Source organism: Rhamphochromis sp. 'chilingali', assembly GCF_963969265.1.
Source record: "Rhamphochromis sp. 'chilingali' genome assembly, chromosome: 14".
Taxonomy (NCBI): Eukaryota; Metazoa; Chordata; class Actinopteri; order Cichliformes; family Cichlidae; genus Rhamphochromis; species Rhamphochromis sp. 'chilingali'.
Genome location: NC_137941.1, coordinates 31342884 through 31361074, shown reverse-complemented (window position 1 = coordinate 31361074; position 18191 = coordinate 31342884). Strand labels below are relative to the sequence as shown.

The window sequence follows — 18191 nt, the reverse complement described above, 5'->3', positions numbered from 1 at the left end:
GCAGTTGTCATTAATTCTCCCTCTACTGGATTAAAGCAGTAACACAGTAATTACACCACTGTGCTCAACGTCAGCTTGCTTTTTCAAGATCAGGAAGTAATACTGTGTGGACAAGGCTATGAAAGTTGGTTGTATATTAATTTAATTAATTAATGTCATCGATGACGCACAGCAAGAAGTGAAATGATTAGAATTAGAAACAGAATATACTTGAAATCTCTCACAGCCTTGAAAAATGCACTGGCTGACTAAATGTCCATCGGCATATGCTGCATCTGTATTCTCCCTCCCACCTGTGTTTAGACAGTAGTTGCTAAAGATTCGCCATACAGGTCAGGGCCAAGGCAAACATCCAGCATCAGCTTACACGCTCCTAATCCTAACCTTAACCTGAGGGTCAAAATGCCTACAGACTGATCCTTAAAGACGAGAAAATAGCGAGCCACGCAGAGACGACTGTCTCTTCAGTACAAGAATAACTCCTATTCAGGCAGCTGGGGGCAATTATTTCTCAGAGAAGGTAATGCCAGTTTTATTAAGCTTCACAAACGTGTAAACAGTAGGGGTGCAACGATGCTCGTATCGATATTGAACCGTTCGATACAGTGCTTTCGGTTCGGTACGCATATGTATTGAACAATACAAAATTTTTAATTTATTTTATCAACTTTCCTTCTGACGATGCTGTCTGTGTTGAGCGCTCAGTGGATCTGCACTCGACAGTGCAGCCTAGGCGGAGTAGTCGAACGCAGATTCACTGAGTGCAGGGCAAGCTAGCGAGACAGAAGTTAAGCTCTGGTTGCAACATGGCAAATTGAACCTCCCCCACCCTCATTCAGATCTGGCGTTTGGAATTATTTTGGTTTTTATGTGACGTATGACTCTGAAGGTAAGCGAGTCATGTACTAAAGTAAAACAGTATGTTGGATGTGCCACGCAATGCTCAATTACATGGGTGGGAACTAGTGTGTTAGCGCAGTTAGCTCGTTAACGTGTTGACGCCGTCCAGCCCCACGCACGGGGCGATCCGCGGTAGCTCGTTAACGGAGATTTGCCGCGTTGTGCTGTCAGCGTTAATCTCGTTGAAATGACGTTAACGCCACTAGTGGGAACACAACGAATATGACTGCACATTTACGCCGACATCATCCTCGTGCAAAGACAAGTGTAAGCAGACAAAAACAACAAGCACGCATGCTACAAACTTTACCCGAGTCATTTAGACAGCCGTTAGCACAGGATTCTCCTTATGAGGACCTGATATGTTTAATATGCTGCTGAGAATATAGCCCAGAAGAAGCGTATAGTATAGCTTTTATTTTGGAAAGAGCCATTTCTCTGAAATAAACTCTTTTCCAAAGATGAGTGATTTCTCGATCAGATAGATTTATTATTTTTATTACTTTGTTGTTTCAGCAACATTACATTTAAAAACTGTACTTTTGAGTTAGAATATATATTTATAATTTTAATAAATGACAAATTAAAAAGGCATGAACATTTTTTTGTATCGAAAAAATATCGAACCGTGACACCAAAGTATCGAACCGAACCGAGAATTTTGTGTATCGTTGCACCCCTAGTAAACAGGCCACGTGACATCGCAATTTAGACACCGTCTCAGTGGCAGAGGCACAGAAAGCCGTGCTTTAACTTGAAACAACTTGACATTCAGGGAGCTGATACGCCGTGAAATCTACACATTCCTCTTGACTGAGGAAAAAAACAGATGGGTAAAAAAATAAAAGTATGAACCGCTACAGAGAAAAGACGAACTTAGACTGATTGCAGAGACAACCAAATCATAAGGAAAAAAATCTACATAAAACAAACACGCAGGGATGGAGGCTTATCCATCTGTTAGCTCAGACAGCCATTTACAGCACCTGACTGCCGCCACAGCCTCAAGGCTCGAATGCGGCCCTGGCAAGAGTCAAGCTCAGTGTGGAGTGACAGTGTCCTACCAATGCCTGGGGAGCGTGTCTCCACCAGATGACACCAGAGCCAAAGGGCCGAGCTTCAGACGGCGGCGAGGACAGATGACATGCATGCCGCTCGGTTCATCTGAGGGAGGGAGGCTTTTTAAAAAGGCTCTTTTGAACTAGGAGAGAAATGCGTGCGCGCTTGTGCGTGTGTGTGTTCGTGTGAAAGGTAGTTGCTGTCAGCCATGCAATTAACGAGAGGCCCCCTGATAACCACACTGGCATACGTTCGTCGCCACGCAGCAGCACAGGCGTGTTGTGACACTTGCAGACAGGCGGCCGCACTTATCCGGGCCTCCCAGTGGTCTTCATCAATCTGTTCCCCTTTTCAACAACAGACACTTGAAGACGTCACATACGCTCACATGGACATCAAGGAGAATACCACTTGAATTAAGAATTTAAATGTTATTTTTATGGCCGAAGACAGTCCACTGAACATTTATGACAACTCAACATCGAGAAACCAGAGAACTACAGCTCTATCTGCATCCAGCTTATACAGCGATTTAAATATAAATGATGCAGTTATCTTTGCTTCTCAGTCATTCAAGCTAACTGAAGCACTACCTGCTCTTATGGTTGCAGTTCAATTTAAAATAACATTACACATTAAAATATCAACTATAAAAGTGATTACATTTGTCATGTGCAATGTACAGGCTCATAGGATTGACTGTACAATTTTCAAGATTCACCTCTTCTGAATAAACAAAAGATTAAAATTCTATTAAAGTCAGGGTGTGCGAAGATGAAAAATTCCTCAATACTACTACATGCAATGTTATAATATCATCTGGAAATCTGGTTAAAAAAAAATAATACATTTGCATTTATAAATAGAGTCTGGTTAGAAGGCTTGGGTGGTATCAAGCTATAAAATGGTATGTAGGTATATAGATAGAATGCTCCTTGTTCCGATAAGATGACACTGATGTGCCATCGTGAGATGATATATTGTAGTGCACTGCACAAAAACCTAAGCGCAGCTTCTGATGAAGGAACATCCAGCTGAGCTCAGTGAGCTGTGAAACATGGGGCTGCAAGTCGCAAATGAAACGTAAATAGTAAACTTTAAGTATTTTGGGTTTAGTCCTGTTGACAGAAGAGAGCCAGCCAGCACAAACAACAAATATAGACTATTTGTTGATAGAAGAGTAAACACAGCAACACTTCTGGATCTACATTTAGCCCGCTGACGTGCTGATGGTCTGCTCCCGTGACAAGAGTCATCAGGGCCTGCAATAAGCTGTGGAAGAAGTTATGAGCTTCCCAAACTAAGGAAGAAAATGATCAGTGTAGCTAACAATATGAGTGCTAGCATAAGCAGCCTTATTGTTAACATGCCTGTACTGAATGTGGTCATGCTACGCTGTGGTCCAGCAATTGTCAGTTTATCCTGCTATTACACGTAACAGATGCAGAAGCCTGGTATGTGCACTGCAAGCAATCTAGACTTCTAATTACACAATGGAATTTATATTTAATCATCAGTTATTTTCTATTAGTTGCAAGCTCCCAGTCACATTATCTCAACCTAATAGGTCCCTCACACGTACAGCAACTGCTCTGGAGGCTTCGTATAGACACCCGACACTAAATTCAAATTCAACTGTTGTCTAAAAATTGACTGTGCTCGCACAAACAGAAGACTTAAAAGTGTATCTTTGAGAGCGCACACGTATTGCTTCGAGCGAGCTGGGCATACCAAGGGGAGCCTCGACAAGCTGAGCCGGGGGTGGTGGTGTATTGGAATGATACGGGGGATGGACATACAGACACCTCTTTGAAAATGATACACTACCCTGGCTGGCAGCAAGCGCCACTCCAGATCCCCTCAGACAGGCAGAGAGGATGCCAAGCAGTTGGGATTTAGACTGTAATGAGCATGGCTGCGCACACACTAAGACACACACACATGCACACACACACACACACACTCTAAGTGGCTATGTCGACTCAACAATGCAGCCAACTGCAAAGATTACACGGATGTGTGCAAAAGAGATGAACAACAAAGCAAAACTGATAGACCGATATGAATTCCTGGCCAATGCATACCAGCATAGTCACATACTAATACCAATTAGGGTGGCCATAGTGAGGCTCTATTTACACTAAAAAAAACACATAAAAGTACACACAAATAAAAACCTACACTTATGAGGACATTCCCCTCAGTCTCCTCCTGAAACCCATAACCTTCAGAAAAAGGATGCTTACAAACAAAGTCGACTAAAAATATTTGGGTAAATAAAATAAAAGAGGGAAGGTCTGCAAAAACAAAGCAGACAACCACGTAAATGCACACACACACTTTTTATATATATATATATATATATATATATATATATATATATATATATATATATATATATATATATATATATATATATATATATATATATATATATATATATAACATCGTAATACTGTTTAACTTTCGCAGTTATTGCCAAACCTCTTGCACTCAAGTTGTGTCTAACAATGTTTTCAGATTTCAGCTCATAAACTGACATAAAATGTTAAATATTATCATAACCAGCTGAAGTGATGATCAACACAACAAATATGACTTCCTAGACCTTATTACTCCATCCTATCAAACATGTAACGAGGTTACCAAAGACAAAACAAAGAGTGTAGTTTGATTGAGCTCAATAGTGTAGCTGGATGGGCCTGTTTTTTTCCCCCTGACCTTCATGTGTCAAGACTTAAAAATTTAATTTTTTAATTGTGGACTTTCCAGCCTCGCATCAAACCTCTTGGTCTCTTAGAAAGAAAGGATATAATTGGGAGGCAGGAAGTTCCAGCTGAGGACGTGATTGGCCAAAGCCAAGTAGCGCTGGAAGACAGAAGACATCTGGGCATTGAGGTTTTCTCGGCGGCTGAACTCCTGCAGCACCTCCATGGTCATCATGAAGATCTGGCGGAGGCCGTCCTCCTAGAAGAAGTGGATGGAAGAACAGATGGATGCATGAGTTAAAGAGCAATAAAGTGAATACGTCAGGAGAGCGTAGAGGACAGGTGGGACAGCGGGGGACAAACCTGGAACAGTCGCTTGCAGTTACCGTGGAACTCCATGCTGAGGCCAATGCTGCTGGTCTTACTGGAGCTGGAGAACTCACTGAGCAGAGCGGTCAGGATGGAGCAGGCCAGCGTTTGCTGCAGAAGAGAATGATTGTATGATTGTGCAGGTCAATGGTTACATAAAAAGTTACACTAACATCCATCTTTTTCGAAGATTATTTGTCACGAGCCGGAAAGAAGGAAACCTCTTGAGGCCTCACGTGAAAAGACCGTCTGCTAACTGCAAACACAGATGATTAAAGGGCGCATGTTACAGTTATCCCCATCTGCACTTTTTTTATTCTTGGAGTCAAGTAGAGTAACTTTACATGATTTACAGTTTCCTTATTCTTAATGCAGCTCACCGCTCCAAATAAAGCACCTGTCTTCTGATTGGCTGCACAAAAGATTTCAGAAGTGGTTGGAGAAGCTTTGCCGACAGCCAAAACGCAGCATCCTATCTGAAGCCTGAGCTTTGGTTTACAGGAATTACATGTATACACACTGATCTCATTGTTTAAAACTGAGGACATGTTTATTATGAGCAACTGCAACTTTAACAGTGAAAAACATCCGTAAGTGTACATGTTTTAGAGCGTGCTATTGATGAATGTCCCGCGATACACAAATCGGAGAAGAAGCGAAACAAAAACAAGTTGTGGTTGGTAACAGGAGCACTAACTGGACAGCAGAGAAAACAAAAAATTAGAAAACACTTTGTGTTGCCTTTTGTATGAGCTTGTCTATGGACCAGCAAGAAGATATCCAGTCATCACTGGATATAAAAAGGACGAATCAACCCATTATATCCTTAAATTTCTTGTTCATCCAAAAGATAAACAATGATTAAAAATAAATAAAAAAAAAGAAAAAAGAATCTGAACAAGAGTTGCTTGATTAATATGTCTCAACAACTAATTATTGATTTTGAAATTCAATATTTAAAACACTGTACAAATTTCAATTAAAAAAAATTAGGATGCTGTAAAAATGTAAATAAAAACAGCAATGATTTGCAATTCTCATAAGCTCACCTTTTATTCACAATAGAGCACAGAAAATTATTAAACAGAGAAAATCTATCATTAAGAAAAATATTAGCTCATTTCAAATTTGATGGTAACAAAAGCTCTCAAAAAAGTTGGAATCGGGCAGCAAAAGTGGTACCAAAGAGAAACAGCTGGGGGATTATTTGGCAGCTAATTAGGTAAACTGGCAACAGGTCAATAACATGATTAGGTATAAAAAGAGAATCTTAAGGAGTGTCTCAGAGGTAAAGGTTTACCAGTCTGCAAAAAACTCCCACTACAAACAGTGGAATAGTTTATGAAAGAAAGTCCTTGAGGTAAACTTGTGAAGGTAATATTAAAAGATTCCGAAAATCTGGAGAAATCTCTGCGTGCAAAGGACAAGGCCAAATATTGACACTCGATGCCTGTGATCTTTGGAGCATATGCTCCCATTGAGATGAGGCCTTTTTCAGGGAAGGCCTTGAATATTTCCTAAACCACATACTGCATCTATAACAAGAGCATGGCTTCACAGTGGAAGAGTTCAGCCGCTGAAGTGGCCTGTGCAGACCTTTTACCAATTATAAAAACATTTTGGCACATAATTCAATGAAAAATACATCAAAGACCCAGGACTGTGAACAGCTACAATCCTTTATCTGACAAGAATGGGACAGCATTCTTCTCCCAGAGGTCCAGCAGTGGGTCAGTTCCCAGATGTTTACACAATGTTGCTGCTACACAATGTTGTTGCTACACAGTGAGAAACATGGTCCTGTCCCATCCTTATTCTGTGCTCCCTTGTGAATAAAATATTGGTTTATTAGATTCAGTTTTTATTGACATTTTACAGTGTTCAACTTCAACGTCTGACGAAGACGTCATAACCAAAAAAGGGCTTTAGGGCCAGATTCAAAAGACTGGGGGAACATGGTGTCATTAGAAGGTGACCATTTGGGGGATTTCAGTGCAAACAACAACAAATAAGTTTGTGCATGATCAATAAAATTCAGTCTGATTTGTAGGGGGCGGAAAAAAAGCACTTTTAGCCCTTTACACAACATAGTTGCCTTCTCGTATGAGAAACAAATGAAGTAGTGCCACCTACTGGATTAGGATTTCTTTTCAGAGCAGCATGCTGAAGTCATATGATTATATTTTCTATATATGGGAGACAATTATTTTGCATTTAATGAGCAAATGTGGTAAGGCGCACAAGTACTCTGGCATTAATTTTATACCCTGGTATGTTTTTTTTTCCTTTTTTCTCTCATAATAATCGAAGCACAGGTCCTCGATGTCCTTTCTTTTAACCGCAAGAACATGCCTGAAGCTGCTTTCTCAACATAGCCTTTGTGCCATTTCTTTCTCTCTTTTTTTGTTTTCCAACTGCGCTGTAATCTGAGCCAGATCTGAACCAGGGAGCCAGTGAGGCTCACCAAGCCCCAAATATAACAGATACGAATCAAAGCTTTAATCCAGTTTTACTAACAAGAAGTTACTCAATACTTTCCATTAATTGTGCACATTTGCAAAGTCTGGATAACTTCTTCCATCTTTTTGGGCAATTACTCAGTTATTCTGACAGTGTATAAATGTGAAGTCTTGGAGCCATAATGTCTCAACTGTTGTTTCTTTTCAATTTATCTGTGCAAATGTATGATGAATGAAACCTAAAAATCCTCATATTTAAAAATAAACGAACAAAGACAAAAACCTTTTTCCCCTCTCTTGCTTAACCTGATGATGATCAATCCCGCCCCCCGTTTGGCAAATCTGATCACGCCGCCATCTTCCTCATGCCAAAATACAAACAAAGGCTGAAACAGGAAGTTCCGGTTCAGAGGAAGGTCGCGCGCTGGACGGATCAATCGGTGGCCGCGTTACAGGACGCACTCGATGACGCAGACTGGGGCATGTTCAGAAACAGCGGTTGTGGGATTCATCGGGAAACTAGCGGATGATACCGTGGAGACAAAGACTATCACAACGTTTCCCAACCAGAAGCCGTGGGTGGATAAAACCATCCGCGACGCTCTGAGATCCCGCACCGCTGCCTACAACACGGGACTCACGACGGGGGACATGGACCCGTACAAAGCCGCGTCATATAACGTGCGGAGGGCGGTGAAAGAGGCGAAGCAGCGCTACGGGAGGAAACTAGAGTCACAACTCCAACAGAGTGACTCTAGGAGCCTGTGGCGGGGACTAAGGACAATAACGGACTATAAAGCACCAACAACCGGTATGACGAACGCGGCCGTGACTCTGGCAGACGAGCTGAACACTTTCTATGCTCGCTTCGAGGCTGCAGCTAAGGTCTCCAACAATGCTAGTGTTAGCGGCGCTAACGGCTGCAGACAGGAAGATACTGCCAGCACCGGAAACGTGCTCGTCATCTCCGAGCATGAAGTAAGGAGAGCCTTCAAGAGAGTGAACACCAGGAAAGCAGCAGGACCAGACGGCATCCCAGGTCGTATCCTAAGAGACTGCGCATACCAGCTAGCTCCTGTGTTCACTGAGATATTCAACATCTCTTTATCTCAGTCGGTGATCCCCACATGCTTCAAAGAGTCCATCATTGTTCCTGTCCCGAAGAAACCCCACCCTGCTTCTCTCAATGACTATCGCCCTGTAGCCCTCACCTCAGTAGTGATGAAGTGCTTTGAACGCCTGGTCAGAGACTTCATCATTTCTTCACTACCAGACACACTGGACCCACTACAGTTCGCTTACCGTCCAAATCGTTCCACAGACGATGCCATCTCTCATCTCCTCCACACATCACTCACTCACTTGGACACTAGAAGGGGGAATTATGTTAAAATGCTCTTCATAGACTACAGCTCTGCATTTAACACCATAATTCCCTCCACACTCACCACCAAGCTGGAGCATCTGGGACTCAGCTCATCTATGTGTCAGTGGATCTCCAACTTCCTAACTGGCAGACCACAGGCAGTAAGGATGGGCGGACATGTCTCAGCCTCCACCACTCTCAGCACTGGAGCCCCCCAGGGGTGTGTTCTGAGCCCCCTGCTGTACTCTTTGTACACATATGACTGTGTGGCCACTACCAGCTCCACCACCATCATCAAGTTTGCTGACGACACCGTCGTGGTGGGCCTGATCTCTGATAACAACGAGACGGCCTACCTGAAGGAGATTAGGAATCTGGAGAACTGGTGCCAGAGGAACAACCTCCTTCTAAACGTCAGTAAGACAAAGGAGCTGATAGTGGACTTCAGCACTAAGCAGGAGAGGAACTACCAGACCCCCGTCATCAACGAGTGCCCAGTGGAGAGAGTGGACAGCTTCAAATACCTCGGAGTTCACATCACGCAGGACCTGTCATGGTCCTGTCACATCAACACCGTGGTGAAAAAGGCCCGTCAGCGTCTCTACCACCTCAGACGCTTGAGAGACTTCCAACTGCCCTCCAAGGTGCTCAGGAACTTTTACTCGTGCACCATAGAGAGCATCCTGGTGGGAAACATCTTAACCTGGTTCGGGAACAGCACCATGCAGGACAGACGAGCTCTACAGAGGGTTGTGCGGTCAGCTGAGCGCACCATCCGCTCCGAGCTCCCTGACCTGCACTCAATCTACAGCAGGCGGTGCTGGACCAAGGCCAGGAAGATCGTGAAGGACCTCAGCCATCCCAACAACAGACTGTTCTCTCTGTTGAGGTCAGGAAAGCGATTCCGCTCCCTGAAGACCAACACAGAGAGACTGAGGAGGAGCTTCTTCCCGCAGGCGATACGGTCTCTCAATCACACCACCACACAGTACTGACCCACACATATGGTTCTTACACACACACTGGACTTTCTGGACTTTGGTTTTGCACAACACTGGTCACTATATTCTTCATTTCCGGTTAATACTTGTACAGCTGCTGTTATTGTGTATATATTTATTTAGATTTAGATTTCTTCATACATTCTTATATAGTTCTATATTGTGTATTGTGTATTTTGTTGTACAGTTATTTTATTTTCAACTTTAATTTATATATTTATCTTTATCTTATTCTTCCCAGTTAAATTTACCCTTCATTCTAATTTGTGTTGTACAGTTATTTCATTTTTAACCTTAATTTATATTTTATTCCTTCCTAGTTAAATTTACCCTTTTTAATTTTTCATATTTATTTCCTATCTTATTCATAGCCTTTTCCTTTTTTTGTTTTCTTTAGGTCACGAGCAGTTGTCCAAGCATTTCACTACATATCGTACTGTGTATGACTGTGTACGTGACAAATAAAATTTGAATTTGATTTGAATTTGATGATTGATTTTGTGTACATTGTAACTAACAACACGTACTCTTTAGGCCACTGAGAGCTACTCATGTATTATTCAGCTGCGTCTCTCTCACCACTGCAGGGTTCCCGCTGCTGATGAGCTGTCCGACCTCGAGTAAGATGCTTTTGCAGTTGATGCTTTTGTCCAGCGAGCCTCTCTTCACGATGACCGCCACAGCTAGCAGGATCTGCTCACGCACATATTTCTGCAGACTAGAAGGAACAGGAAGGCATTCTGATTTATTTTTCCCGCATCCAAAACATTAAGTTCTACTGGCATTTTTGTAGTGAGGTCTGTAAAAGCTCTACATATTTAATAATATAGTAAACCACAAAGGTTTTGTAATGCATTTATTATTGTTTCTTACTTGGGTCTCTGCAAAACGTAGGTGAGAAGGAATGCCCGGAGTGACTCAATGCTGGTCTTTTCCAGCAGGATCCACTCCCGCACGACAGCCTCCATGATGGCTGTGGCTGCCTGGAAAAGCACATAGTCCACCTTACTGGTCTCTGGAGAGGGAAAAAATAACGGGACAAAAGAGAAATATTAGAAGTGAAAAAGATAGTGGGGGGAAAAAAAAGGTTGAAAATAATGGGTTAAATAATAATATTTAACATAATGACATTGAAGACATTGTGAATGCTTCCTGGCCATCCAGTGTAGATGTCAGTGAAACTGTTGGGAAGACAACGATGGAGAAACGTGAACATTTTCTTTGTACTCTATAATCTGCAGATTCTGACAGAAATCTGCAACTATCCTTTGAAGCACCGCTCCTCTAAAACAGCCATAAGGATAATTATTAGGTCATATGTAAATAACAAAATAACTTTATAACTTAAAGCAAAACTGAGAAACATAAAGTCCGAAACAAGTCTTTATATTAAGGCCATCAGTCAAACAATATTGTTTGGTCTGGGTCTGAACAGAGCGCGTTGTGTGTGACGTCTTCTTTGCGGCCGCTTTGAGCGCTCACACTAGAGCGCGTTTGCTGTCACATTTTATTTGTAGTGTGAACAAGCAGCCAAAAAAAATCAGATTTGATAAAAAAAAATCAGAATTGAGCATTAAGACCTGCAGTGTGAACGTAGCCTAAGTTGCTTCCATGTGACTGACTGTGACCAAGATGCAAGTTTCTCCTCTTTAGCCTCAAATATTTTCAGAAAGTTTCAAATTTCAGTTTTTAATTTATCTTTAGCCCAGTCTCCCTTGTACTGAGCTCAGGAGGATGTTAATAGATAAAGGTCCACCAATATCATGAAAAATGTAACTTGCGTTACTGATGCATCGGTGAACAGTGCTGTCCGACATCATCCTGAGCCCACACAGTCATCTTTAACCACAAAATCAGGTTTGCTTTCAACGCAATGCCATCCCAGCGTCTATTCAGGACGAGATTTTTTTTAACGTGTACATTTTAATTGTCGAACTATGCAGCTGCTCACACAATGGGGAACTTTCTCCATTCATATTTGTGAGAGACACTTTCTATAGGCAAATATGTAACCATTTAACCCTACCTGGTAGTCAGTTACACGTATGGATTTCTTTTAACATGAGACAACACAGACAATTTTTTCAACCTGTTATTGCCACGAAATTTACAGTGGACTCTGTACCATTAGCAATCAAACATAAGGTTCAAATCAGTAAAACTGTACAGTTAACACAATGTCCACATATCTCTGTTGATGGGGTTTGCAACAAAAAGCCAATGAATACTCATATTTTGTTTTCAAAGCTGCACAGCTCACATGTTTTCATACAGTACATAAGTCACGGATCAAACAATAATAATATTCTGTACACATGAGACTCCACATACAGACCACATCACTAAAATGTCTAGATCATACCCACAAACACCACAGGTGAAGGTTTATGACAGGAAAAAAACATGAAGGGGAGAAGACACTGAGTAGCCTTTATAAGATAAACTCATATTTATAAAACAATATGCAAGTTAAAATATTAAATACAATGCTTACCCAAGATGTGCTTGCAAATGGCAAAGGGGGACTTGGACTTCCTGAAGGAGAGGAATACATGTTCAGCATGCTGTCTCTGCTCTGTGCTGACCATAGACGGCGGTGCCTGTAAAACACAAAACAAAGTCAGTTTTCTGCAAGTGAGGTCGAACCACTTACACACAGCTTTTAAACAGGACATCAACTCTTCTCCACTGAATGACTTTGAATTAAATACCACTTTCAAAGCTTTAACAGAAGATGGCAATTTTCGAATGGCTTAACTTGTTAGCACAGTGCTGATAAAAAGTATATTTACTTCTACATCAGCTTTCAAACCAGGTTTGCAAATTTGCAACACTAGTTCTAATAAAGCTGGTCTGTATGGGAGGTTTCTAAAACCTTTTTTAAACTGAGGATTAAAGGGTTAAGAGCTCTGCGATACAAATGAGAGACGCCCCATGTAGTTATTTAAAAGCAATCAATAAAATCTTATTATGTAATGAATGGGGAGCCAGTGTAATTTGTCTGGGATTGTTTTACGAGTTCCCCGTGAGTTGCCTGGTTGCTGTTTAGTACCTGCTGTAAACAGGCGACAGCTGCATCACTTAGAAAACAACAGAATAGGGTGTAGTAGTAGTAATATTTCAGAGACAGACTTGCATAAGTAAGTCTTAAGTACAGTTTTGTTGCCCAGGAAAATAAAAGGCAAACAAATTGTTTTAAACTACTAAGATATGCAATAGAAATAAACATTTTAAAGGGAATATGGTAGAATGATTATCTGTATTCTACCTGATGTTATTGTTTGTATTTGTGAAGTGTTGTTTTATCCAATTTTAATTTTACTTTCATATTAAAATCAATAAATCCTAGTCTGTATGAACTTACATGGCTAATAGCAAACATTTGAGATATTTGACAGGACACTACACAAATGGATTGAGTCGTGTTTTTTTGTTTCTCTCTTTGTTATTAAATGTAATCAATCAGTCAATCCATTCCACCATCTAACAGCTTCTGTGCTATTAGAACTGAAAGATGAGCCCTGACTGGCAGCCACTCACTCAGCTCAATGGCAATGCCCCGAGGACAGAAAGCATCACTAAGATTGGAGACAGTACACAGTACAGTATGTACAGTGTACAGAGGAAATGTCTCGTTATAAAAATCAATACTATCATAAAACTTGGCAGCAAATACTGTTTTTGTACCTTACAGAAGCACACAAAATAACGACAGAAAGCTTCATAAGAATGAAAAATCTAACTAACTCCAAATACACAGAAATAAAAGTGAGATAGTGCAACACAGAAATTTCTATTGAGCACGCTCGCCATGATACAGCTCAGCAGGAAAGTCACATTCCAGACCTAATTGCAGTAAAAGCAGCTCTGCGGCGAAAGGCAGCAGAGGAAAGAAAGGCCTTTTTATCTGAGAGCGCAGACACGCGTACACATACACAGACTTCATTTTTTAAGCCACATAAACTACCATGGTCAGATGGCAGACAATGCACTAAAATATAATACAATCTATCATCTCCCTTGATAGTAAAACATAAATGTAAAACAGATAAAGCTGCCACAATGACACGCAGTAAATAAAACGCAGAGCAATAAGAATCAAGATCATACTATGTTAGAAATGTACTGTTTATATTCTCAGCAGCATATGTAGCAGAGTAGTATCACAGACAACCACTGTTGTGGGGTCAAGCTGTGTCTTCATGTTAAGCATATCTCAACTGCTATAGGGTGAAAGGCACGGTACACCCTAAACAGGTCGCCAGTCTACCGCAGAGAGACAGGCGATCATTCACGCCCACATTTCCACCTATAGACAATTTAGAATCACCAGTTATGCTATCATGCACGCATGAATGTCTTTGACCTGTGTGATGAAGCCGGAATACCCAGTCTCCACACAGAAAACCCCGGCCAACTGGGGGATTCAAACCAACTCGGAAGTTGCTAACAAATTTGTGCAGGGACAACATCCACAATTAGTCTAACAACACATCTTTAAAAGAGAAGCGAAATAAGCTTTGATTTTAGGCCTGAATCAATGAGAGGCACAAAAATGACAAGAAACATTATGTAGGCATTTAGTCATAGAACCGGAAAGGTATGAGGTGTGGTCGCACTCCTGACATTTAGACAAAAAAACAAAAACAAAACCCAGTATCAGCTGGGCTCTGCTTTCTAGGATAAGAGTGTTAGACTTGCCATTCATTTAAAAAAATGCTATGTCTTTTATAAAGGGCAAAACCTTCATATTCAGCTTTTGTAACTAAAAACAAAACAAAATTATTTTCTAGGATCTTAATAGAATTTTATTCTTTGGGTCAAAACATTTTACTTTTGAGTTTCACTGCGTAGTAATGTTACCATCACCTCACAAGGTGTAGTATTGTATTTAAATGAAAAACCAAAGATACTGCTGCATCATTGCACACATTTAGAAAAGCCATCCTTGGACCTACATGGATCACTCGGTGGGCTGGTTCCCCTGGCTGCATGTATAACACTCCTATTCTAGAGTGCACTAGTCCCAAAAAAATTTACCTGATAAGCATAATGTTAACATACGGTCACACACTGTGTTGATATAGACAGTCACTTTATTAGGGAAAACTGAATATCTAATCAGCCAACAACTTGGCAGCAACTCACTGCACTTAGGCCATGGTCAACAGGACCTGCTAAAGTTGAAACAATGCATCAGACGGGAAAAAAGGTGATTTAAATTACTTTGAATGTTATATGGTTGTTGGCGCCAGACAGGCCGGTCTGAGTATTTCAGAAACTGCTGATTTACTGCCATTTTCCCCACACAGCCATCTCTAGGTTTCACAGAGAATGCTCCGGAAAAGACAAAACATCCAGTGAGCCCCAGTTCTCTGGATGAAAATGCCTTGTTGTTGTCAGAGGTCAGAGTAGGGAAGTCGAGCAGAGTCACAATAACTCATAATGAGGTCTCTGAATGCACATCACACCAAACCCTGAAGGAGATGGACTACAGCAGCAGCAGCAGCAGAATTGGAAAACAAAAGTCTGCTGTGACATTCGGATGGTACGGTCAGAATTTGAAAGCATGGATCTGTTCCTTGTATCAACATTTACCAAAGGAAATTATTCCAGCACCTTGCTGAATGTTTTCCATGAATAATTAAAAGTTCTTAAGGCATAACGAGAGTCCAACTCGGTACTAGCAACGTGTACTTAGCCAAGTGACCCGTGTGTGTGTGTGTGTGTGTGTACATGAATCCATAAAACAAGAGGAGCTTGATAAGCAGACATCACGAAGACACCTGCTGCTGACTGAAATATGAACATTTAGGACTTGTGCGTTTGCTAGAACATATTGTTCTCCTAACTGTGCATGACATCAGAAAGGGTGATTTTAGTTTTAAACCCTAACAAGATGGCAGAAAGTACGAGCAGACTGCAGCTAGCACTCAGACTCATGACATGCACATGGTTAGCCACTTGCTCTTAGCTGAAGTATTCAGCCTAATTTGTAGCAACGGGAGCTGTTACGAGAGGAGGGCAGAGGGTCAAACACTTGATGCGAGCGAGTGTTGGAGGAAGCACGGGATAAGCTAGCAACAGTGATATCGAGTACACCGCACCGAGATGCTCAGAGTACAAAAAAAACTTGATGTAACGGCTGAAAGAGCACCGACACGAACCGCTGAAGTTTGTGGAAAACTGAGCCACATTGGAAAGCGTCCAAACACGGAGAAATATTTTAAGGTGATGGTGCCGTGTGATAGGAACGACAGGGAACAGCGGGAGAAATGTTTGGAGAAAGAGCGGATTATTTTTTTCTCTCTGCGGGATGGAGACAACCCAGGCGCTGCGCCACGCATCGCTCACATTCTCCGGTAAAAACTGAACACATTAAACAACAACAACCGGGACCAAAATGACCCCCGCCGGAGCCCCCAACCGCCTAACTCCACCCAAGACTGAGTTAAGATACGTTCACCGTCCTTCCCAGGGCCGCAGACCGGCAGTGAATGTCTCACCATTAAAACTTTGGCAGCGCTTTCCAGCTGTGTGATCACTTCTGGTGCACCGACCGCCGCCATCATCATCGTCCCTCTCCAATGACGCGCCATGCGCTCTGCATTGTGGGATTACTGCGCTGGTTACCCGTCGCGTGCACACGGCGGGTTGTGTAACCACAACAAGTTTGTGGTTGCCAGTGTGACGGCTCGTGCAGCCAGCAACATATTCAGTTATTATTATCATTATTATTATTGGTGTTGTTGTTGTTGGGAATGGATTAGAAGTAGATACATCCACAATCGACCTGAAAATGAATGTTATTCTTGGATATTTTTTTTTTAATTTAAATCAACATTTGTTTAAACGTACACACGTATACTTATAAGTTACTAATAAGTTTTTTGTTCTTTACTATTGCAATAACGGTTGCATTTCTGTCATATTTCTTGAGATCAAATTCGCCCATATGTGGCCATGAAGCTAAATACTCCTGTTCTTTGTAACAACAAACTGTAATCAGTATGGAACTTCTGTGTCATGTTCCTTTTATAAAGTAATTCACGAGAATCCAAGCTGGTTAATTTAATTTATACATATATTTTACACACAAGGACAGTGAAAGAATTTACAAATTCTCAGTTCATACATAAATGTAAAAAAAGAGAGAGCTGTCCAAATTACATCATCTATAATACTGTGTAGACATGTTTTAACATTAGCACAGGGGAACTCGGGGGAGGGGAAAAAAGGAGAAAAGATACAAAAAAATATGTATATCTGTATAAATATAAATTCAAGAGTAACAGAATTTTATCACACATTAAAGACAAGCAAAGACTTTGTAGAGTAAAAACACAAAATGTAAAGGATACATGAGTAAGTCTTGAGAAGAAATCAGAACAGAGGACATAAAGTCAGTCAAAGATTGTCAGTCACTACTCTCAAACCTTAAAAACAAAACATATCCAAGAAACACCTCACACACTTTGTGGCACTCACACACTCAGCAGAGAGCCATGGCTGTAATTATAAAGCTTTTTTTGTTTTGTTTTATCTTTTTTGTTAAAGGAGCAGTTCATCCTGGTCAGTGTGGATTGGCAATCCAGTCAATGATATTTAGAGAAGTGTTAGATGTCTGGACCAGCTGAGAGAGAACAAAATGAATGGGGAAACAGCAACAGAGCAGTGAGGCGATGCATCACCACATCATCTGTGATGGATCCCATTTTATCAGCTCGCAGACAAAACTTTGGCTGTGTTTACACACACAATGCTGCTACTCTACCTTAAACCACCACTGGACACAGTCATAACAAATAGCTAAACTATGTTTTGAAATCTGATGTGAAATTTGAACTTTGAACTATCCACTTCGGTCTGGAGAAAGAAAAACAAAAAAAAACAACAACCAAGGAGCAGCTTCCGAAGTTTAAACAACACCTGAGATGTAACACTGTACAGTGGTGAAAACCCTGTTTCCCTTTCCTAAAACAATGCATAGCAACTAAAAAAGTTGCAAAAAAATAATAACTGAAAAAAAGCTATCTGAATGCTGTGTATTGACCATTACTGTAATATTCTTAACATGTCAAAACTGTGCGTATGATCATGTTGTAAATAACTTTGTAATTGTCATCTTTGTATGTTTTTTTTAAATCATGGTTAAAGACGGTCTTGACCCATCCGTGCACTCCAATTTAAAATTTGATTCATTAAAAAAAATTAATAAATAAAATCTACAATAAACAAAGCTCTAGATTAGCAAAACAGCATTACTGCTATTTTTAATTTTTTTTTTAATAATATTGCAGTAATATTGCACTGTTGATTGTTGACTTTT

General features: G+C 41.0%; 1 protein-coding gene across 2 annotated transcripts in view; it reads right to left on the bottom strand.

The window, feature by feature from the left end:
- The window catches only part of xpo4 (exportin 4), a 59368-nt gene extending 42760 nt beyond the window's left edge, over positions 1–16608 (bottom strand). Inside the window, exons 1-6 of one of the 2 annotated variants that reach the window (XM_080902295.1) lie at positions 16369–16608; positions 12357–12462; positions 10736–10877; positions 10442–10580; positions 5031–5147; positions 4773–4926 (exon numbers count right to left, since the gene is read on the bottom strand). In XM_080902295.1, the coding sequence (XP_080758421.1) occupies positions 4773–4926; positions 5031–5147; positions 10442–10580; positions 10736–10877; positions 12357–12462; positions 16369–16461 (751 nt within the window). In that variant the 5' untranslated portion in view covers positions 16462–16608. Of the gene's footprint in view, positions 1–4772; positions 4927–5030; positions 5148–7778; positions 7800–10441; positions 10581–10735; positions 10878–12356; positions 12463–16368 lie in introns of those variants that run through there. The other variant, XM_080902296.1, reaches the window with a different exon arrangement.
- Positions 16609–18191: the final 1583 nt, after the last annotated feature.